At 41.8% G+C, this 23,818-nt stretch overlaps 1 protein-coding gene across 2 annotated transcripts in view; it reads left to right on the forward strand.

Annotated features, from left to right (window-relative positions):
• CFAP58 (cilia and flagella associated protein 58) overlaps positions 1-23,818 on the forward strand; it is a 107,548-nt gene that overhangs the window by 44,152 nt on the left and 39,578 nt on the right. For both annotated transcript variants that reach the window (XR_005793642.1, XM_040486369.1), the window contains exons 12-15: positions 3,798-3,938; positions 5,207-5,430; positions 8,136-8,247; positions 10,483-10,587. Coding sequence is in view for 1 of the 2 variants with exons in the window: in XM_040486369.1 (XP_040342303.1) it covers positions 3,798-3,938; positions 5,207-5,430; positions 8,136-8,247; positions 10,483-10,587 (582 nt within the window). In the remaining variant the exon portion in view is untranslated. The remainder of the gene's footprint in view (positions 1-3,797; positions 3,939-5,206; positions 5,431-8,135; positions 8,248-10,482; positions 10,588-23,818) is intronic.

Consider the following 23,818-nt stretch of genomic DNA (forward strand, 5'->3'; position numbering starts at 1 on the left):
CAGAGCCCGACGCGGGGCTCGAACTCACGGACCGGGAGATCGTGACCTGGCTGAAGTCAGACGCTTAACCGACTGCGCCACCCAGGCGCCCCGAGACCATGATACGCCTTTTGACAGGACAACCCAATTTACTACTTCTCCAAGATGACAAAGAGTTGTCCATAATGGATCACCCTTGTCCCCGTTCATCCCCCCTCAAAAGAAACATCTTGCTCCTTCCATATTTCTTTTCCTTTTTCAGTTGCTCCCAGGTCTTACTGACTTCTCAGGATTCTAGACATTGTCAGCACATTATGGTTATGACAGAATGTCAATAGTTCTCTGAGACATTGCTGCATGTGCGTTCATCTGCCCATTCTGTCCCAGTCTTGTTTCATCAGTGCTGACGGAGCCATCTCATTTGGAGTGTCCTAACAAGCCCCTGATTCTGCCTCGTCACCTTCAAATCATCCCACATCAGTCTGACAGCACTTTGATTCCTGGTGAATAATTCAGCAGCAGGTTCTCTATGTCCAGAGCCCAGCATCACATTAACAACTGGCTTCAGGGCACCTTATCCTTTTACTTAGTGGACTTTCTAGGGTGACCTGGATGGGAGCTGCCACAGAGACAGAGAGGGGGAGGGAAAGAAAGCCTAATTATTCTCACGACTAGAAAAATTTAGGTGGTCCTATTAGTCTTAGATGTAAACAGATGATTTCTGTGAAGCCCAGTGAATGTTGGGATCATGTACGAATGGGTGAAACACCTGTGAGTATGGTTCTTGAGATATGATTTATACCTGCAGCCAAATTGGATGATATATATTCCGTAAACACCTATCACAAAACCGTATGATTGTGGAGGCAGTGACTAAAGGGTGTGTCCCATCATTGCATTACCATTACAACTTCATACCACTGGTAACACTTTCAGAGATGTGGATACCTCAGGTGCCACCTAGAACATTGCTTGATGGGCTTTTGGGAGCCCAGCAATTGTTACCATCTTTCCTGGGTGAGACAGCTCAGATTTATAGCTGCTAAATGCATTAGGCTCAAGGTGTTTTGTTGATGTTAACATTTGCTGCCATAGTCTAATGCCACATCTTGTTTACAGCCCATAAATTTATGACATAAGGAGACCACTCAGAATTTTGATATATTATGGGAAAAAAAACACACAGCAATGCCAAACGCGTGAACGGTTTTACATTTCAGACAGATACTTTTACACACCGTTGATTGCATTTTAATATAACAGGGGTTTCATTTTGTTCTGCTGATGGATTCCGATCAGCTCTTGGCACTTAGGAACAGGGAAGTGAATGTTGCACATCTGGGAAAATAAAAGTTTTATTAAAGAAAACATGAGCCAAACAGGTATTTATGGCTGCCTTCACTGTCACCTTAACTTATTAAAGAAAGAGAGAGGCTGGTTCTTTGCTTTCTTTCCCAACAGGATTGCCAAAGTGGTAAGTATTAGACCAGATCTTTTCTCAATAAGTATTTGCTTTTGCTTATCTCTGTACCAAAAACATATTCGTGAATGAACAAACGAAATGTCATAAAAGAAACCTTTGGTTTCACAGTAGCCGGATGCCTTTAGTTTGTGACATTACACGTCTATTACTAGGTGCGCAGTATCTTCTACTGTTTGGATAAGCTTGAGGTATGGAGTTAATGACTCTTAGCCTCCGTGAGTCCAACCTAACTAGGGTTGGGTTGGGTCACAGGCATTTGCAAATATGGGGCTTTCTGTCATCCCAGTGAACTTTCTGGATGGGTGGAGGTGGTAGTGGTGGTGGTGGTGGTGGGGCTCCCAATACTTCCTTGAAGGAAAAATTTATTACTTTCTCACTGTGATTTGCCAGCCAGCAAACCATGGAAAAGTTGGAGCCTTACTATCATCTTGTCATCCCCCTTGTGTTTCCAGGCATGCGTAATAACAGAGCTCTATTTTTATTTGTTACTTTTTGTGCTGAGCCCGTCTGTGATAAAAACCTGTCCTTCCCATGTGGAAGTGGAACCTCTCAAAGACATACTTTTGTTTCCTTTAATATGAATCCCTCTGTGACTCCCCATTGTAGACTCTGTCCAGTGTGTGGCACACAAAACCTTTCCCAGTCTGGTTCAGCTTTACCTCCTGCTGTTCCCTACCTAACACTAATCCAGCCACACTGGATGTTGGCTGTGTGGTGAACACACCAGGTACTTTACAATTTGCATGCTTGGCTGTTTAATGCCTTCCCCCAACACAAGTCTCTGCATTTAGGAACTTAACTGTCAGTTGCCAAGGCTCCAACTGGTTCTTCCCTCTAACCCCTGGGCAGGCAGGAATTAGAAACTCCCATGTCCTTTTTCTCTCAGTAGATAGCATTTGCACATTGTGGTGTGGTTTTATTTGTCATTTCTAACAGATGATGAATCTTTCAAGTTTTATTCTTGTATTTCACTTACAACAATTGGGTGGTGATAGCAGTGGGGGTACAGGGTTTGGAATCAGAAAATCTGGGTTGGAATCCAAACTCTGCTACTTACTAGCTGTGTGACCATGTGCAAGTTAATTTGCTTTTCTTTGTCTCTTATGGATCACATTTGTTTTTTTTAATGTTTATTTATTTTTGAGACAGAGAGAGAGCATGAACGGGGGAGGGGCAGAGAGAGAGGGAGACACAGAATCGGAAGCAGGCTCCAGGCTCTGAACCGTCAGCCCAGAGCCTGACGCGGGGCTTGAACTCACGGACCGTGAGATCATGACCTGAGCTGAAGCCGGATGCTTAACCAACTGAGCCACTCAGACGCCCTTTTTTATTTTTATTTTTTAACGTTTATTTATTTTTGAGACAGAGAGTCTTACGGATCACATTTGTAAACTGGGGATAAGAGTAGCTATGCAAGATGCCTGGTATCAAAATGCCTGAGATATTGTAGGTCACAAACATATTTGTGGAATTGGAGTGAATGTGTCCTTTGATGAGAGGTATTTTCTTTCTGAAACTGACTAGTCCACGGCACCCTTTCTCCATCACTCTTATGATTTCCATGTGACCTCAAGAGCCTCAAGATCTGAGCTCTCCCCGGAAGTCTCCCTGACAACCATAGTCCTCTAACCTCCTATAACATCCATTCACTGTCTGTGTGCTAATAAAGATACTGAAAAATCGCTGCCTGGACTTGTTAATGTTCATATAATACTTGTATATCTTATCTTCTCATCTAGATTGGAAGCATCTTAGGGATAGGATCTATGTATCTTTTTGCACCATGACATCTCTTCTGTTCCATCAAGACATTTTATAAGACAGACACTTGGTTGTTATCTTTGTTAATTTAATTTTTGCTTGCAGTAGGCTTTATCTTTACAGTTGATATGCCCGTGGTGTTCGGACCATTACAGGAGCTGATGCATGCAAAGACCCTCCCTCACCCCTCCGTACCCCTACATCCTCCTCTGCACCATTCTTTGTGAATTCTCACCTTGTTTAGCTGGTGAGAGAAGTGCTGCTGAATACCAATGAAGCCTCTGCTACACATATATAGAAAAATGATGGAAATCCCTCAAGGGCACAACTCATAGAATAAACATGACCACTGTAATGTTCACTGCTGTTTCTTTACAGGCCTGTGTGTGTGTGTGTGTGTGTGTGTGTGTGTGTGTGTGAAGCTTGTTTTGCTTGTGAGAGTGATCAGGCCATATTAAGCAAACCATCAGAGGAAAGTATAAGAAGAACAACTCTACATCTGATCCTGGGCCCTGCAGTCCAGGCTGGTATTGCCACAGAGTGAACTTTGTCTGTACCTTTTGCCCTTTGTCAGGCCGAGCTGCAGAAGCTCAGACAACAAGCTCTGGAGACCAAGCACTTCATTGAAAAGCAGGAAGTGGAGGAGAGAAAGCTCCTGCGGATCATCGCTGAGGCCGATGGGGAGAGGCTGAGACAGAAGAAGGAATTAGACCAGGTAGGAACATCTCCTCACCAGACCTCATCAGCAAGCACAACTGTGTGATTCAGCTTTTCATGAATCCTCATTCTTTATGCTCTTACATTCTATTTATTGGAAGAACAGCAGCAGCAGAAGATCCGTCTTCTGTTGATTAATTATGAAATATTTGTTCATTATTCAAGTCATATTTATGAGCATTTACTGTCCTCCAGGCACTGGGGATACACTGACCAACAAGAAAATAAGGTCCTTATTCTCAGGGAGTTTACATTCTAGTATAATATAAATGCTCACATATAATTGTAATTAAAAATGGCATAATTCCAGGGCTAGAAACTCAAATGCATAATTAGGGGGTTAGAAGCTTACATACTGTCAGGGGCACCTGGGTGGCTTAGTCAGTTACCCATCTGACTCTTGATTTTGACTTGGTTATGATCTCACAGTTTGTGAGATAGGGCCCTGGGTTGGGCTTTGCACTGACAACTCAGAGAAGTCTGCTTGGGATTCTCTCTCTGCCTCTCTGTCTCTGCCCCTCCCCAACTCGTTCTTTCTCTCTCTCAAAATAAATAAACAGAAAAAAAAAAAAGAAAGAAAGAAACTTAAATAAGCTTTCAGAGATTTGGGAGAGTGAAAAAAGAAGTTGACCGGTGTAAGACAGTAAGGAGTGGTGGAAACTGGTAAGAGCTAGCCCATCATTAAGTCATTCAAATTTTAACATTTATAGGGGCGCCTGGGTGGCTCAGTCAGTTAAGCATCTGACTCTTGATTTTGGCTCAGGTATCGATCTCATGGTTTGTGAGTTTGAGCCCTGAGTTGGGCTCTTCACTGACAATGCAGAGCCTGTTTGGGATTCTCTTTATCCCTCTCTTTCTGCCCCTCCCCCATTCATGTGTGCACACGCGCGTTCTCTCTCTCTCTCTCTCTCTCTCTCTCTGTGTCAACATAAACAAATACACTTAAAAATTTAATATTTATAAAATAATGGGTTGGGAAAAAAACCAAACTGATGGACCAAGAATTATTGGATGATGATGATGATGATGATGATGATGATGATGATGATTGATGATTTGTTGTACCCTTTCTCTTTCCAAAGGGACTGCAAATGCATGGAAGGAGCCCAGTGTTGACTGTCTAGCAGGGTCTTTCCAGTGCCCTGCCCACTGGGTACCTAGCATACAGGGGCATTTGAGACATCTTTGACAGAATGAAAGAGGCTGCCATAATGTAAAGTGAGACTTTTTGTTCCCTGACAGCCATGCCTTTCCTGATTTTTTTAGGTCATCAGCGAGAGAGATATTCTTGGGTCTCAGCTTGTCCGGCGCAATGACGAATTGGCTTTGCTCTATGAGAAGATCAAGATCCAACAGTCCGTGCTGAATAAAGGCGAGAGCCAGTACAACCAGAAGGTGGAGGACATGAGAATTCTCAAACTTGAGATTAAGAAACTTCGCCGGGAAAAGGGGATTCTTGCCAGGAGTGTGGCAAATGTTGATGAACTCAGGTAATAGAAGACCTTTCAGAGCTGAGGTCACAGTAGCCTGAGGGGAGCTCCTGAAATGACCTTATGTTCATGCTTGTGTGTCATGGAAAGTCTTTCTCAAGTTGTACAAAATAATTTTTTATATGATGAAATTATTAACGAATAATGAGAACAACTTTTCCGTAATTCAGAATCTATGTTGTGCCCATTCTATGTCACAAAAGAATGGACTCATTTCCTCTCAGGGAAATATAAGTGAGGGCAAAAAGATTTTTTAAGAAATGTATTCTGCATTAAAAAAAAAGAAATTTGAAAACAGACCACAGACAAACTAGTTACAATGCAGAAAATAATTTCCCCCAATGAGCTGTTTAGACTTCCTTTAAGAAGGCAGTGTGCAAGCAATGGATCAGCAACATTTACATTCGGTCCTGGGAACATTTGCACATCTTTTTTCTTGGAATTATATACAGAACGAACAGAAGAGAAAAATTTAATTTTATCACGATTTGAAAAACTCTGTTTCCTTAGAAGGCGGCCAAATTTTATGTCTCACTCTTGATTTATCTTCCGCAGCTTTTACTTTAGCTTAGTGTGCCTTCTTCTTGCCTTAAATCTTACATTATACAAGATCTACTTCCCCTTTGGGAAAACATCACCATGTTTTATATAGGCAATTGCAGGAAACCAAATAAGAGGACTGGTGTTGTTTCAGTAGCTATCCTTATTCCCCCCAGACTTGTAGATGAACAGTATCCTTGACCACCTTGGGACAAGGACATGGTTTGCATCTGCTTCTTAAATGAATTAAGTTAGAAGATAGTTTTGATATTTAGATGCAGTGAATATATTCAGGAATAGCAAGAGAAGTTGCCACTATCCAGGATGGATCAGTACTTTTTATTTTTATTTTTTTAGAGTCGCTCGTATTTCAGGTGATGAAAGTAGTACAAATTCATTGTAGAAAATGTGGGAAATGAAGAAAAAATATAAAGAAGGGATTAGAAAATCACTCATAAGTTTACTAACCAGAGATACCAACCGTTGACATTTCGAAGACAAATGGATTCATTCTAAGTAGCTATTGAATGATCTCAAAGATCATCACTAAACTTGCCAGCCATGAGTTATTTTTGTTATATACACAAAGGACCAAATTCTACCCATTCCTTGTCAGTATGACTGGTTTGTTGGTAATAGATTTTATTTTTCTTTTCAATGGGAGGACAACTTAGGAAAGATATTGGAGGCAAGCAGGCATGAATTCCAATCTCAGACTTGCCACCCACAAGCTGTGTGACCTTGGGCAAATCATCACACTTCTCTGAGCTTTAGGCTTGTAGCTAAAATTAAATACGGAAACAAACACAATGTGCCTAGCACAGGGTCTAGTACAAAATAAGCTGTCAGTGACAGTAGCTAATACTCCTGCCCTCCTGTCTGACGGCGCTCTAGATAATCGAAGTGTTAAAAATATGCTTTTAATTCTAAGCAGCTTGTTCTGAGCTCCCTGTTGAGTGAACATCGTGCAGTAAATTCTAATGGTTTGTCTTGCTAATGAGGGGAAGTTGTATTATTGGTTTAAATGAAGCAATTAAGTAAAAGAGATGGCTTGGTATTAGTAATCTGCACACCCACAGCAGACGAGGACAGATAATAATATCCTTGTTGCCCGTATCAGTGTGAGTGTTTGCTTCTTCTCCGCCCCCCAGCAAAGCGTCTTGTTCAATAGGGTGGCAGCCAGCTCACAGGGTACTGCGAATGGCTATCGCACAGTACCTATTAGCTGGAGATTTCCGCAGTTTGGAGAAGTAGGTTTGAGCCAGAGCTAGCTCTTCAGGACCGTTGCAGCCATCTGTGTAGTTGTGGAACATGAAATAAAATATCACTCCCAACTCGGTGTTTCTCAATCCTGGCTGTACCTTAGAATTACCAGGAGGACTTTAAAACCTATGAAACCTGGGGCGCCTGGGTGGCTCAGTCGGTTAAGCCTCTGACTGGCTCAGGCCATGACCTCATGGTTCGTAGGTTCGAGCCCCGCGTCGGACTCTGTGTTGCCAGCTTGGAGCCTGCTTTGGATTCTGTGACTCCCTCTCTATGCCCCTCCCCTGCTTGCACTCTGTCTCTGTCTCTCAAAAATAAATAAACACTAAAAAAATTAAAAAAAACCACAACAACAACTATGAAACCCAAGTAACATGCTAGATGAATTAAGGCAGAATTCCTGTGGGATTTGGTCTAGGCAAAGGTAGGTTGTAAGGCTCCCCCAGGTGATTCCAGGGTGCAGGCGGGTACAATGCACCGCCCTGATTGGTGTCAGGTTAACACCGGAGCCTCAGTGTCTTGCAGTCAGGTGCTGTATCTTGAAGCAGAACATAAAAGATATATTGTTCTTTATATGGAGATATTTAGAAGCATTGAAAGGTATATTAAAATTCTCATAATTTACTTCCTCCCTATTCTTTCCATACACTTCTAAATTCCTTGGGTATTCAGAATCATGATTCTGAAGCTCTGGTCCTTTCATTAAAGAGAAAGCTGGAGTCTGCTCTCTGTAGGGATTGGTAACATCTGTGTCTGGCTCAGATTGGGGGCTGGTCTTGGTTCACAGAAGTCTCCCTCATTCCAACTTTTTATGTAAGATGTAGTGTGTAGATAGCCACATAAAGACATGATTTTCAAATGGGAGGAGAATTTCTCTGCAAAAGAAAGTTCATTTTTTTTAGGCAGGAGTTTTTTCACATGCAAAGAGAATTCTTGAAGGAGAGGACGCGATGCCGAGCCCTGGAGGAGGAACTGGAGAACCCCATGAACGTGCACAGATGGAGGAAGCTTCAGGTAACACCTGGCAGAGCTTTCCTCTCTTCCCCGAATCTCTTCTTCTGCCCTGCACGGTGTCCTAGCTAAAGCACAGTAAGAAGCTTGGTTTTATTTAATCCTATGCAAATTGTTACCTAACATGTAAGGTTGGATCGAATGTCAGTTGGGTTGTTCCGAACCCAGATAGTTTACTTGGGTTTTGTTTAAAAAGTCTTGGACAAGGGGGTCTGTGTGGCTCAGTCAGTTGAACACTCAGCTCTTGATCCTGGGGGTCGTGGAATCTAGTGTTGTGTCAGCCTCCACACTGAACATGGAGTCTGCTTAAGATTCTCTCTCTCCCCTTCTCCCTCTTTCCCCGACCCTATCTCAAAAAAAAAAAAAAAAAAAAAGTCTTGGACAAAATCCCTTCTGTTTAAAGAAAACGCAGGGAAAGATGTGAACTTGCCTCACCAATTGATATTTTTCTTGTTAAAGTAGTTTTGGTCAACCAGTTATCCTGAGGCTGCCTGTCTTGGATTGGTAATTGCCTTTAGCTATATTGGCCAACAAGCGTCTATGCTGTCTTTCAGTTGGTCTTTGCATTCTTTGATTTCCTGCAGGAAATAAGGCCCTTTTTTTTTTTTTTTTTTTTTGAAGGACTAGCATTGTGTTAGCCAAACCCTTTCTCTTAGGATCTGGGGACATAGCCGAAGTCTCACTGTCAGGTGATGGATAACAAACCTCATATTTTATTTTATGATTTCCTGATAGATGTTCCCACCAGCCCTGCAGATAACAGTTAAAGACAAGCTCTGCTTTATTCAAGGAAAAGACGGCCATCTCTGATGGTTGTGCCCAGCCACGTGGGTGCCAGGAGGGGCTTGGGCTACACGAACAATTAGGGTTTTGGAAGGATACAAGTACACGATGTAAGAAAGAGCAATCAGCCAAGTCAGTTTTTGGTTTTCATTTCTATTTTTTTTTTCCTTTTAATGAAGAAACCATTAAAGATAATGCATTATAAATTGTTAGGTAAACATGAGGCCTGAATTTTAACAACATCTAGTCTTGCCAGATGAATGTGTGCCAAATCTAGTCCCAGTTTGTGGATATCAGTTGGCACTGCTTAGTATTTCTTAAGCAAAGTCAGAGTCAGTGAAATGTTTTCTCCCCACCTCTTCTCGACCCTCATTTATTCCTCTTTAAATGCCAAGAGTGGTGTAATTTACTAAACTAACAATAATATGGATGTGTCTGGGGAAGTAGAGCTAAAGACTTAAAATTCATTTACTGTCACATTAGTTTATTCCATGTGTTTTCAAGCAGATCTTTAAAGTTTCCAATTCCATGTCAATTTCTATTTAAAAATTAGAAAATATTGGGGAGGCAGATGAAAATATTTAGCTGCTAGATTAATTCAAAATGTCAGTACAGTTGAAAGCAGAGCTTTGGCTCAAAGTCGAGGGGACAGATTATCAATTTATAATTGTAGAGTTTGTTCGAATTTGTACAATTCAAAGGTGCATCAAACCTTTACGGATTGATAACCCCATTTGAGAGCTAAATGCCCTGGTCGTGTTTTGCAGCCAATGATTAGCAGAAGTCTATGTCCTAGAAACATTCCCCATCTTAGGCTATAATGAATCTTCTTGTTGGCAATTACCAAAGGAGAATCCTGAGTTTGAATACATTAGGGAACCCTGTCTCATTCATTTGGAAACAGAGGGCATAGGAAGAAAAGCCTCAGAACATGGTAATGAAGAACCACAGGCTTTAGAGCCAGGCATGTCTGGGCTTGAATCCAGCTCTGACCCTCATCGGTATGGGTAAATGACTTAATCCTCTGAGCCTCAGTTCCCTTATCTGTAAAAGGGGAAGACTAATACTGTCTCTTAGGACTGTCATGTGCCTAAAATTTGATACTGTACAAAAAGCACTTAGCATGGTGTCTGGATGGTGGCAAAGAATCAGGTAAAATGCACGGTAGCTATCATTATTGTTATTATTAGTATTATCCCACTGGTGGAATAAACATATTTGCTGTCCACTTATTGGCTAGCTAGAGCCAGTAGATAAGACATTAGCCAAGCTTCAATCTTTTTTGATGGCCGTTGCCATCTGTTATGCTTTCTTAGTTTTTTGGTTCTAATTCTCTCTGAGTTGGGTCTGCAGGTTTGCAATAAATTTTAACAAAACAATAATTACTTTACACAGGGACCTCAGTGCTTTGAACTAATGATAGCTCAGCTGCTTTATTTTGTTCCCTTTGAACAGGCCAGTGACCCCAGTACCTATGAGCTGATACAGAAAATTCATACCCTGCAGAAGCGTCTCATCAGCAAGACAGAGGAGGTGGTTGAAAAAGAGCTGCTCCTGCAGGTAGTACTTTCGTTTTCTGTACTCACTGAGCAAGCATGTTTTCTGGGCATCACCATCTCCAGGACTGTTTTTCGAATTAGCTAGCTGGCAGCATGGCATGCCCCATTTTTAACTGTAGATGGCAACAGTGACTCACACACAGAGAACAAACAACATGATTAATTGCTCTTTTATGCTGCCATCACTGATATTTCAAGAATTCTGGAAAATTAAGTTGGGTAATGTGAGCTTTTATCCCTCACTTCTCTACAGTTTTATTTGTCAGATTCTTTTAAATACTTTTCTTTATATCTTCATATAATGGAAAATGCTATGATTTTGATTTTGAAAATAAGCTTTCACATAGAGCGCAGATGATCTGTCCTCTTGAAGATTTGTGAGATGCACTGGAAGGAAAGACTTCTTTTTGTGAATTGTACGCAATCAGTTATTCTGGAGCAATCAGGAATGGTAGCGTCCTTTCAGGCCTGTGTCTTTGCGAGAATAAGCCGTCACCACCATTATCACCACCATGCCAAATACCGTGCGGGTGGCTTTCCCTACTGGTCTCGGTTCCTTTTCACAGTTTGGGGGCGTGGGAGTGGGTCTTATCACCCCCAATCAGCAGATGAGGAAGCCGGGCTCCCAGAATTCAGGGTGGACAAGAATGTTAGCTCCGGTGTTTGGTGGACTGAGTTGAATCCTGTCTTTGCCAATTTGCAGCTGCATGAGGGTAACCTCTCTGCACCTGGGATTCTTAACCTGTATTATGGGACAATAACAGAACCTGTGGAAAGGGACGTTGTGAAGACGGAAAGAGCTTAGTATTCTGCTTGGCACATAATGTCTAATGGACATTGGCAATTTTTCTTATTATTTCTAATTCCAAAGCCTGTAATCTTAACTGCTGGGTTACCATTAGTAAGAGTAGGAACTTCTGTACGTGAGCAAGGGGTGTTTGCCCCTTCTCTTTTACACTTTACCTTAAAAAAGACATCTTCCCTGAAGTTGGGTATATGGTAAGTAGCTTTCCAGAAAATAGCTATGCTGAGTGGCCCATGGGAGACCGTCCTCTTTTTTATAGATGAGACTTTGGAGTCAGAAAGATCTGGTCTTGAATCAGCTCCGGTGCTTTGTATCACATGACTTGGGAGACTTACATAAATTCTCCAAACCTCAGTTTCTCCATCTGTTAAATGGGGACAATAATACTGAATTTCATTATGGGAGGAAGATACTCTCATTAGAGTATACAACTTAGAAATCCTGTTGTGAGGGTAACCACTTAGTGCATGGGCACTGGGGTCTGGCAGGCAGTCTGGGCTCTAAGCTGTGACTCCACCAATGAAGCCACAGTCCCGTCCCAAGGCCACACAACTGGGAAGTGGCAAAGTGGGGACTCAAACTAGACAGTCACCTCCAGAGCCCACACTTTCTACCACTGCATTACTTTGCCTCTCTTATTACTGCCTTGTTGGCTTTAAAAAGATTTTGTGTTTGCCAAACCTCTGTGTTGTAAGCTTGTTTCGTATTTCATTGACTGCTCTAATTTTATTATTTCTTTCCTTCTATGGGCTTTGGATTTATTCTGTTCTTTTTCTACCTTCTGAAGACTGATGCTCAGCTCGCTAATGTTAAATCTACTTTTCTTTTAGAAGCATTTACAGCTATAATACGTCTTCTAAATGATTTCTTGAGTTCCTCCCCACAGGTTTTGAGATATGGAATTTTCATTTTCATTTAGTTCTAAATATTTTCTGTTTTCAGAATTATTTCAGAATTATTTCTCCTTCGAGAGTAGTCTTAAAAAGTAGACACTATTCCTCCTGTGGTAATGAAAAGTACAACTTTAAATTTCCAGGTATACATACAGTTAAGCTATCTTTTAGTTACTGATTTCTCACTGTTTTGCATTGTGGTCTGTATTCTACTGATTCTTTGGAATTTGTTGAAACTTGCTTTTGTGACCAGCTAAGGTGGTCAGTTTTTGTAACTGAAGCCTGTGTGCTTGAAAGGGTGATGTACTCTCTAAAGGTTCAAGATTCAGGAGTCTCTATGATGTTTATTAGATCACCCTTCTTTTTATTTTTTTTATTTTTTAAATGTTTATTTATTTATTTTTGAGAGAGAGAGACAGAGCACGAGCAGGGGAGGAGCAGAGAGAGAGGGAGACACAGAATCCCAAACAGGCTCCAGGCTCCGAGCTGTCAGCAGAGAGCCTGACACGGGGCTCGAACTCACAAACCGTGAGATCATGACCTGAGCTGAAGCTGGATGCTCAACCAACTGAGCCACCCAGGCTCCCCAGATCAGCCTTCTTAATTGCATTGTCCAGATCTGTATCTTTCCTAATTTTTTTTGTTTACATAATCAATGAAAGAAAATTTAGAGATTTGTCTATTTCTCACTTTTTTTCTTTGCTTTAAGTATATTTTACATTATGTTCATAAGTTGAGTAAAAGGTTGCAATTGTTATTGCTCCCTGGTGAATTGTTCCTTTAATATTGTGCAAGAACCTTCCTCAGTCCTTAATACTTTTACTTAAAGAATTGTCTGATATTAATTTAGCTCTACCTGGGGTGTTTGTGCATACGGTCTCTATACTTTTAAACTTTTGGTGTCTTTATATTTTAGGTGAGTCTCTTGTAATTAAAAAACATTTTTTTAAATGTTTATGTGTTTTTGAGAGAGAGAGCGCAAGAGAGCGAGTGGGAGTGGAGGAGGGGCAGAGAGAGAGGGAGACAAAGAATCTGAAGCAGGCTCCAGGCTCTGAACTGTCAGCACAGAGCCCAATGTGAGGCTTGAACCCATGAACTGTGAAATCATGACCTACACTGAAGTCCCGTGCTTAATTGACTGAGCTACCCAGGGGCCCCTCTTGTAATTAAAAAAATTCAATCTGATCTACAGTAAAACCTTGGAGCATAATTCGTTCTGGAAACATGCTTATAACCCAAAGCACTCGTATAGCAAAGCAAATTTCCCCATAAGAAATAATGGAAACACAGATGATTCATTCTACAACCCAAAAATATTCATATAAAAATGATTACAATACTGTAATATAATATAAAATAATAATGAAAATACATAATATAAAGAAAAATAAACTAACCCGCACTTAACCTTGAAAGCCTTCGTGGCTGGTGTGAAGGAAACAAGAGAGAGGAGGGTTATTGTGTAGGACAACTTTCACTATCACTAACGGAATCACTGTTGGCTCAATGGAATCTTTTTCTGCATGGGGGCCATCGTATACACACTTACACGAATGTCAACAATAGTACAGTATTAATAAACCCTTGTCATATACTGTATTTAACGTAACTGGCAATAAGGCAGCAGAGGAAAGGGACACTATGTGCTGGAAGCCTGACCTAGAATGAAGAAAGCATTCCTAAGCTTACTCTTGGATGGACAAGCGAAGGACTGTCCATAGGTGCTTTGAAGTGGCAAAAAATACACTAGTGCCAGTTGTGGGCACCTTCCAATATTTTGAAAAATCACTGATTTTGGAAAAACACCACAGCCTAAGACTGAGCATCTGAGTATGGGAGATGATCACCCACAATCCTGCAGAGAGAGAGAGAGAGAGAGAGAGAGAGAGAGAGAGAGAGAAGAGCCATTGGCTCAGAAGAACCATTGTGATCATGTGACATTCGGTGTCACATACTGCTCACATTGCAAGACATCGCTTGTTTATCAAGTTAAAATTAAAAAGTTTTATGGGGCGCCTGGGTGGCGCAGTCGGTTAAGCGTCCGACTTCAGCCAGGTCAAGATCTCACGGTCCGTGAGTTCGAGCCCCTCGTCGGGCTCTGGGCTGATGGCTCAGAGCCTGGAGCCTGTTTCCGATTCTGTGTCTCCCTCTCTCTCTGCCCCTCCCCCGTTCATGCTCTGTCTCTCTCTGTCCCAAAAATAAATAAACGTTGAAAAAAAAAATTTAAAAAGTTTTAAATTTGCGGAATACTAGCAGAACAAGTTACAATCCAAAGTTTTACTATATTTGTCTTTGGATTGGTACATTTAATCCAGATAATTATTGATAATTTTAGGTTTATTTGTACCTACTTATTTTCTATTATTTACCCTGATTATTATTATTATTATTATTTTGGTTTGAAAAAGGTCTGTTCCTGCTTTCTATTGGATTGAGTTTTCTTTATCCCCTCTTTTTTCCCTCTGCTGGTTACTTCTCTCTCCTCTTTACTCCCTACTCTCCTTTTCCTGGTTTATCTATTTATTTTTTCTGAATTGCTGCCACCACTCAATGTAATTCTCATTTTCTGTTTCATGAATTTCCTCAAAAATTGAGCATGCGTAGTGGACGTCAAATCTAATCTACAGTTGATCCATATGCTTATTCCTAACAATACAAGGACCTGGAGTGCTTTAATGCTAAATACTCACTCCAGTTCTGCCAGCATTAGCCAGCATCATGATTTTATAGAGTCAATGAATACTTATTCAGATTTACCAAGGTGTTTACCAGTTTGGTTTTTTTAATTTTTAAAAAGTATTTATTTATTTTGAGAGAGGGGCGGGTGAGGAGGGGCAGAGCGAGAGGAAGCAAGAGAGAATCCCAAGCAGTGCAGAGCCCGATGTGGGGTTCATCTCATGAACTGTGAAATCATGACCTGAACCAAAATCAAAAATCGGATGCTTAACTGACTGAGTCACCCACCCTTTTAAAAAAAAATTTAAGTAAGCTCTTTGCCCAATACAGGGCTTAGACTCAGGACCCCAAGATTAAGAGCCACATGCCCTACTCACTGAGCCACTCAGGCACCCCCGGTTCTTTTGTTTTCTATTTCTTCATATCCTCAGTTCCTTTCTTCAAGGTTCCATCTCCTTTTGGAGCCTTTCATAGTTATTTCAGTGATAAATTCTTCAGAGGTGAACACTCTCCTTTGCTCATCTGAAAATGTTTTTATTTTGGCCATACTTATAACTGATGGAGTCAAAATTCTGTTTTCTGTGTGTACTTTGAAGCTGGACAGCCTTTGTGTTGGTTTCTAGCAATGGCATTGAGAAGTCTGCTATTGGTCTCATTATTCTCAATCCTCTTCAGGCATTTTGTCTTTGCTTCTGTTTGGTTGCTAGTGCTTCCCATTGTCTTTGGTGTCCTGGAGTTTTGCACAATGCATTTGGTATGAATTTGGTTTTGATGACAGTGCTTAGGACTTGCTCTATTTCCTGAATCTGAATCTGTCTTTGAATAGTGTCTCTTTTATCTTCTTTATTCACTCCTTCTGGAACTCTTACCACATATAGGTTGGGTTTTCTCATTCTTTCTTCCTTATCTACTGGCCTCTGATATTTTTCTTCTCTTTATCTCTTACGTTACTTTTTCTCAGCTTTATCTTATTATACACTAAGGTGTGCTTCCCTGCTAATAGCCAATTGAACAAGACTTGTTTTCACTAAATTTATTTTTATTTTCTAGAGGTTTTTTTCCCATATGACTGGTCTTTGTTGATAGTGTCTTGATTTTTCTTATGTTTTTGTTCTTTCCTTTATGTCTTCAAATAATTTAAACATTTATTTTATAGTCTTTATCTGATTGTTCTATAATTTTAAGGACTTGGAGATCTTTGCTATTGTGTATTATAACTGCTGACTTTCATTCATGATGGATCTTTTTCTCTTTGTGTTGTAATTTTGGATTGTGGACTCATTTTTAGAAAAAGCTTTATAGGATTCAGGAATGGTTCAGGTTAAGGGTATGCCCTTTCATTTGTTTCTGCCAGGTACCCTAGGAGTGATGAGTTGCTTAAGATATATTTTTATGTTAAAATCTCACCTTGGAACTTCCTGGACTATTTGGTTCATGTATATTAGAACCCCAAACTCTTGTGATGGAAGAGCCATGGATATAAGTTCTCGAGACAGCCAACATTTTTTTCCCCACTCAAAGCCCAGGAGAGATTGTTGGGTTCTTTGTGGTCTTCTGTGCCAGTGGGTGGATTTCTGTCTATTGTCTCTTTTCACTGAGGGTGTAATGCTGTTAAGTCCCTAACTTTATGTGGAGATGTCTCAGTACCAGTTACCCACTTCACACAGGCCTAGCACCACATCTTTTATACTTTTATGGCCATTAAAACCCAAGCCCGTTGTTCAGTGAGTCCAGCCACTTGTCCCACTCAACCCCCAAGAGGTAGCTGCCCTTATATGCAGTTCACCCTCTGAATTTGACACCCGAGGATCAGACTACTTGTAAACTCCATTTGGTGATCAAAAAGAATGTGTTGTTTTACTCAGCAGGTCTAATGCTTTGTGGACTTTAGCTTTCAGTCTGCCATATTGTCATAAATAGAAGTTTCTTGTTTTCTCTAATCCCTAGTTTTTTAGCCATAAAATGGGGACTTTTACCCCATTTTATCCCAGTACTTACCCACAGAATTGAATGTGTTAAGTACATAAAAAGATTTGCCAGTATGCTTGGTTATCCTGAACAATGTTCTCATTAACATTATTATTGGTAGTAGTATTAGTACTATTAATATTATTAATCACAAAATAGTTTTTTACAGTTCTCCAAAGTTTAACATCCAGCCTCACTGCTTTTTATTCAGTTCCTCATTTAATCTTTCTTTTGGATGGTTGGGTTGCCCTGTGCCTGCTGCAAGTTTCCTTCTGGGGCTTGCACATCTCCAGACAACATGCTTTATTATCTTGGGGAAGCCCCAGGTGCTCCACCGGATTTGACAGTTGCTCAGTTTCATCTGTTTTATTAAATTTTTTGAGAAATTCTCTGCACTTAGAACATTTTACAATTAGAAAAATTTTTGGTTGAATTCTTCTGAGTCTCAGAACATTTGTTAAATGACTATTTAATCTGTTGCATGGTGATGAAGAGACCCCATCATTTACCAGCAGCAGATAAGATAGAAGCCTACTTACCCCCAATAGACTGTGAGTTCTTTGAGGAAAGTCACTTGGTAATTTATCTCTTTAACCCCAATGCCTGATATGGTAGCAGGACACACAAGAAGTGCTCAATAATGACGGACATGCCTGCTGCCTGGGCAAGTCCTACTCAGCCTTTAGGCCTCAATTTAAATGGTGTTTCTTCAGGGGGGGCCCTCTTCCTGGATTATGTCTCCTGGTACAGGTTACCATATTTTGACTTCTCTTTCATGCCCTCGTTACATTTGTAATGAACAAAATAATTATAATTTTGTGTTTAATGACTCCTGCTGGACCGTAAGATTCACAAAGGCAGTGCCTGTGTCTGTCTTGACGATCATTTCATTCCTAGTTCCTTGCCCACAGATAAATATTTGTTTAGTGACTGATTAAATGTTGGAAAAATGGTGGTCCTTCAGTAAGTGGTATGTCTTGTAGCCATTTAAGTTCTGTCTTTGAGCTCTGACAGGTTATAGGAATTATTCTTCTTATTTGCCTTTGCATTTTTGTTACTAACTTCTAACTTTGGAGGAGCCTAGTATTTACTCTGGGTTTATGGATCTATACACTTGATGCAAACTGTCAATGTCCTTTCTGTGTGCCAAGGCATGCTGATTCGTGGGGTGTGCTCGAAGTTCTCCCCTTGCTCAGGGTTAAGGTGAAAATGGTTCTTGAGCTTGACTTTATAGCTTCAGTGATAAGATGAAGAAGTCTGTATTCTTTCCAGAATTGGAGTCCAAGATGTGAATGTGAGGAATTTCTTTTCTTTTGCCCACCAGTCTACTCTCCCCTTCAACGAAGCAAGGGCAATGCAAGCATACCTGAGATGTGCCGCCTCCTGGTGGCCTCTTCTTTCTGTTTTTAATGCATTTATTCCTCATTTATTCTGAATCCCTTGTGTTAATGACTTCTTTAAAACCAAGAAAAGCATCTGGAGGCTTAGGCAGGCATCCATGTCATGAGTAACTGCTATCCATTACCCAAGTATTAGTGTATCATCATCACCACCATCATCATCATCAAGATGGGATTCCAATTAACGGTATACAGCATGACAGCATTACAGTAGGAAGCTCTAACCTCTTGCCAGAGGCACTTAAACACACAAGAAACATACACAGCATTTGGGACTTGTTTTTTCCAAGTGTTTAAAGATCGAGTAGCAAGCTCAAATATACCCACCCTTAGGGCCAGTAACAACAAAGAGCAAAGTAAAACTGTGTGTCGTGATCAGAAATGGCAACATGAAATGGACAAGGGCCTCAGAATCAGAGGCAAAAGGGAGTGGTGGGGACTGCAGTGCATGAGGGGCTGCGGGTGCCATCTCTAGGAAGCAGCCTCACCCCACCCTAGTTAGTTGCGCTCTCATGTCATCAGATCTTTAATTTTTCAAGAATAACTTGAAATGTAGATTTTTATGCTCCCTATACTGAGTTTCAAATATTGGAAACTTTAGAACATTGTATGGTCTTCCCAGAAATGCATCTGCCAACCACCCTTGACCCACAGGAGGCTGGTTTGCAACCTCTAGCTTCAAGGCCCAGGGGAGATAGAGATTTAAAGGAACAGCAGCAGCACAATCAACTTGACTTGCTTCAGTATCTTTGATTTAGTCCTTTGTTATGATTCCCTGATGGAAGTACAGAGCATAAGAATCAAAAGGTAAAGCGGAGATGAGGAGGGAGGAGGAGAGTCTCCAGGTAGTTTGCAGTGATGGACAGTCAGAGGTGAATGAGGCTGGGTTTCTTCCAAGGAGACAAGCAAAAAGGTGGAGAAACCTGGGGTGTGTTTGTGGGGCAGTCATGGGTGGGATTAATGAAGATGGACCTCCTTAAGATGTCTTTTCCCCTGCTGCTAATGTCTCTCAATTTTTTTTTACAAGCTTTTCTAAAACAGAAAAGGTATTCTGTGAATTGTTAAAAAGACAAAGGGTTGCCTCCTGACCTCCGGATGCACAGGCGGCAGATGTATTTCTGGCATCCATTCAACTAACAGTTACTGAGAGCCGTCTACGTGCCAGGGCACCTGGGGTTCCAGGGTTCCTCTTTATCTTGGTCTTGGAAGACCCTGTGGCTCTGCAACCACAGTGCAGTGTGAAAAGGGCTGTGATTCTGTACAGGATGCTATGGGACTCTGGGAAAAAACCTTTGGTGTGGTCAGGGGTCTCAGTGTGGATTCCCCAAATCAGAGACTGAGACAGGGCTTGGGTTTCGGTAGTTTGGGAGGTTGTCTCAGGAAGTTGGAGTGAGGGAGCAGAACAGTGAGACTGGGAAGGAGGAAAAGCCAGTAAAGGGAGGGAGACAGCTGGATGCCCTGTGGAGATCTCAGTTCCAGTGCCACTGGAATTTCTTTGAGGATCCACTGAAACCACTGCAGAATTGTCCTGCCAAAGGAGGGGAGGCTGGGACATTGTTCATTGACTCCCATTCCCCACTGGTTGAAAGTTGTCCCCAGGGTCATTGGGTTGCTTCTAAAGAAGATTGAGATACTTTAGTTGTATCCATGCCCACATCTGAGGAAGCCCTGGCCTGAGGCAGAAAAGCTGACTCCATGTGTACCTGAGGCTGAAGCTGCCTGACTATTCCAGGAAATGATGGCCATATCAAGTGCACCAGGAATGTCAGCCACAGCTGAAATTTCTAGATGGACTGACTGAGAGGATGAGACTCAGCACTGTTGAAGGAGATGAGGTTTCCCAACAGGTCATGAAGGCCAGCAACCAGGAGACCCTCTTCCTCTCAGGCCCTTGCTCACTTAGTTTCTCACTTGAGTGATAAATTGCCAGTCCAACTTTAGAAAAGGCAGTGGGCATTTTCCTACCAAGTTTCCGCTTGGCCTTCCCCCATTCCAGCCTCCTGGTATCTAGTTGATATTCAGTAACCAGATGCCATGGTCAGACTGTGGTTTGTTTAAAAGATGGCACCCCGAATTTGCTCTAATCACAATCATCTTTTACTGCATAAAGCCTGTGCACTGGGCCCTGTGCTTTACCCACACAAAGACCTCAGGGGTTATGGTGAGCACACAATGAATGATAGCTGCCTGGATGGGAGGGTGAAATGATGCATGATTCCCCTGAGGAGATGGTATAATTTGGGGGAAAGGAAACAAGCTTGACCCCACAACATTAACACTGAACTGTCATACCCATGGGAGTATACCACCTACCAGAGTGACAGACTAAAACACTCCAGTGAGAAAAGGACTCTGGTGAAGTTCAGGTTTATGCTGCTCAGGAAATCGCTATATGCATTCTTGATCGTTTCTTGTGCCTAGATGTCTAGGGAATGGGCATGTCCCTTAGATGAATAAATAATGAACTGAACTGGAAATCACTGCTTCTTTGTTGGCATCTGGGTCCTGCCCTTTCAGGGTAAATTTTCTCCCTAATTTAATTTTATAACTGACTAGTTGCAGGTCTGGTTTACTTAACTATAAAATGGCTTGAGTGAGAGGAGTGTTTGAATGGATCAGCACAAGTCATTAGTTGTGCAGGGGAACAAACCTCTTATGGCACACTTTTAGATAAATCTTCATTTTTCCCAATATTTTGATTATCTTACATTTATCGGATACTTACCATGCATTAGACATTCCTCTAAATGTTTTATATGTGGATTATTTAATTCATCTTCACAACCCTATGAGATGAGAGCCACCACTGTTCCCCTTTATAGGCAGGGAACATGAAGCACAGAAAAGCTGAGAGACTTTCCCCCAAGGCCACACATCTGGCACCTGGTGGAGTTATGAATCTAACTTTGGCAGTCTGGCTCCAAAGGCTCTTGACTGTGGAAAACCATGGCCATTGATTCATCTCATGTAGGCCACTTTGGTCATCAACAGGCAGAACTCAAGCTTCTCACTGTGTCTTGAGCCTGTCCACACTAAGCCCGGTTCCAGAACCTATGCCATTGGCATCACCTGAAAACTTTTTAGAAATGCAGAATCTCAGGACCTTCCCAGGCCTAATGAATCAGAATCTGCATTTAAACAAGTTACCCAGGGGTGCAGTATATGGGTTCAGTTGGAAGAGTCCTGGGGCTCTAAAAGATGGTCATCCTTTCTTTACTCCAAAGTAAGAGCTATGGTTCAAGAAGGAACATCACACCTCCTGGTTACTAGGCCTGCCGTCTTGCTAGTTGCCTGACCTTCCAACACTTCAGATCTTCTCTGAAGCCTGAAACACTTGTCTGACACTTGGAGCTCACCATCTTATCAGCATCCTTCAGTTATTGTGAAGATGAAGGGAAAGAATTGCATAAAGCCCTTACAGGAATGCCAGTGGCCATGAGAATTGGCCACTGCTCAAAAAAATATCATTATTTCTGGCTTAGAGCATGAGAAACTACCTCATACTCTTGTCCTCAGCTCCTGAACTCCAGAGACTGAGATCTAGCAGGAAATGGACAGATGAGCGCATCCAGGGTTTGAGGCATGTTTTAGGGCCCCATAAACTCTCAAAGGCTAGTGCTGTTGTTATGAAAAGTCTAGAATGTTTCTTTGTTGTTAGAGACATGAGAAACCTCTGTCCTGTTTGATGGTAGCCTGGATGGATTTGGCAGAAGCTGCCAAGAGTTTTGAAGAGTGGAGGGAAATGGCCGTCACAGCTCACATTTATAGCATACTGAGTACGTGCCCAGACGCCCTGTGCTAAAGCATTTTGCTTTCACTGTATCCACGGGAAACCCAGATGAGGCCAGTGCTGTTGTTTCTGTTTTACAGAGAAGAGAACTGAGGCTTCAAAACAAAACTTGCCCAAGAGTTTACAGCTAAGATATGCCAGAGCTACAGTTATAAAGCAGGGTTTGGTAAGTGATGACCCAACATGGCCCACACCAAGAATGGGCTTTATGTATTTAAGTGGTTAGAAAAAAATGTAAAAGAATGATCATATCTCATGACATAAAAAGAAGATGAAATGTACCTCAAATTTCTGTGTCCACGAATCAAGTTTTATTGGCACACTGTCATACTCTCCCATTTATGTATTGCCTATGCTCCTTTCATGAGACAGCAGTAGAGCCGAGTAGTTGTGACAGAGACCGTATGGCCCACAAAGTCTGCAAAGGTAACTATCTGGCCTTTTACAGAAAACACTCACTGACCCCACTCGTAGACCTGTCACTGTAAGCCAGACTGGAACCATTCACCACTGTTTTGTGGTGCCTCCCAGTAAAGCCACTGAACATTTCATTTCTATGACTACTTCCAACTTCCCTAATTCCAAAGGAATTGTTCAATTATTAAAGAACTGTTTTAAGATGTGGAAGGCAGAATTCCAATATTGCATCTCAGTCGCTGGGAGTGTAGCCTGTGCCAAACATCATTCTTGCCTGCTCCACTCACAGATAACTAAGTGGTCATCCTCCCCAAAGCTGGGCTGGAATTGTTGGAGATGCTCCCTCACCACAGAGATCGAGGGACAGAAAGTTACGGCGAAAGCTGCTGGCTAGAAACCCATCTGCAGGTTTTTGTTCTGTTCCAAAATCAAGGGGAAGAAGAACGAATTGAGAGGGGGAAATACCTTCAGCCCTCTTGCTGTCCTCAGCAAAGAGTATTGAAAGCATTGGGAATGGTTGAGGTTTCTTCCCCAGCATGCTCCTTGTGGGCAGCTTCTCCACTGCCACCTCGTCCTGTGACTTCCTGGGGGATGTCTGCTTTCCTGCACCTGCTCCTTGAGTGTCAGGGAGGATGAAGCAGCAACTGGAGAGGGGTCGTTCAGAAAACAGAGTGCTAATGCTGGCCATAAACAAGACTTGTGTACATCCATGTGGCCTGCCTGTGGGGGGCTACATGCCTGTCTGCATCTGGTTTGCGTAGTGTGAACACTGTAAGAGGGTGGGTTCCAGGACAGCTGGTTCATGATCTTACAGCACCCCAGCAACCACTAATGTCTGATGGGAATGTTGTCAAAGTGCTTTCCGTGCATCGTCATATCTCACTGGTTCCCAAATGCTGATCTGGGGACTGCGGGGGATGTATATGTTCCCAAAGAAGTATTTCCTTGGTTTGTAACGTAATGAGCACAATGGCTGTGTAGCATAAGGTTCATTTTATTTTTTTTTTATTTTGGGGGACTGCAGTTTCCCCCCACTGTGTTCTTCTTCCTTACTTTTGGAGATGTAAAATGTTATTTATTTTTTGAAATGGCATTCTCTTTTATTTTTTGTGCATTCCTTTCCTTTATGAAGTGCTTGCTGAGAGCTCCTGACAATGTGCTGTCTGTTGAGAGCGTGGATCCTATTGCTAGATTACTACCATTTGAATCTTGTCTCTGCCATGAGATCTGAGCCCCTGGGTGGCTTACTTAACCTGTCTGTGGTAACTCGGTTTCCTCATTTG

The sequence above is a fragment of the Herpailurus yagouaroundi genome, unplaced genomic scaffold, assembly GCF_014898765.1.
Source record: "Herpailurus yagouaroundi ecotype Mexico unplaced genomic scaffold, PumYag 163, whole genome shotgun sequence".
NCBI lineage: Eukaryota > Metazoa > Chordata > Mammalia > Carnivora > Felidae > Herpailurus > Herpailurus yagouaroundi.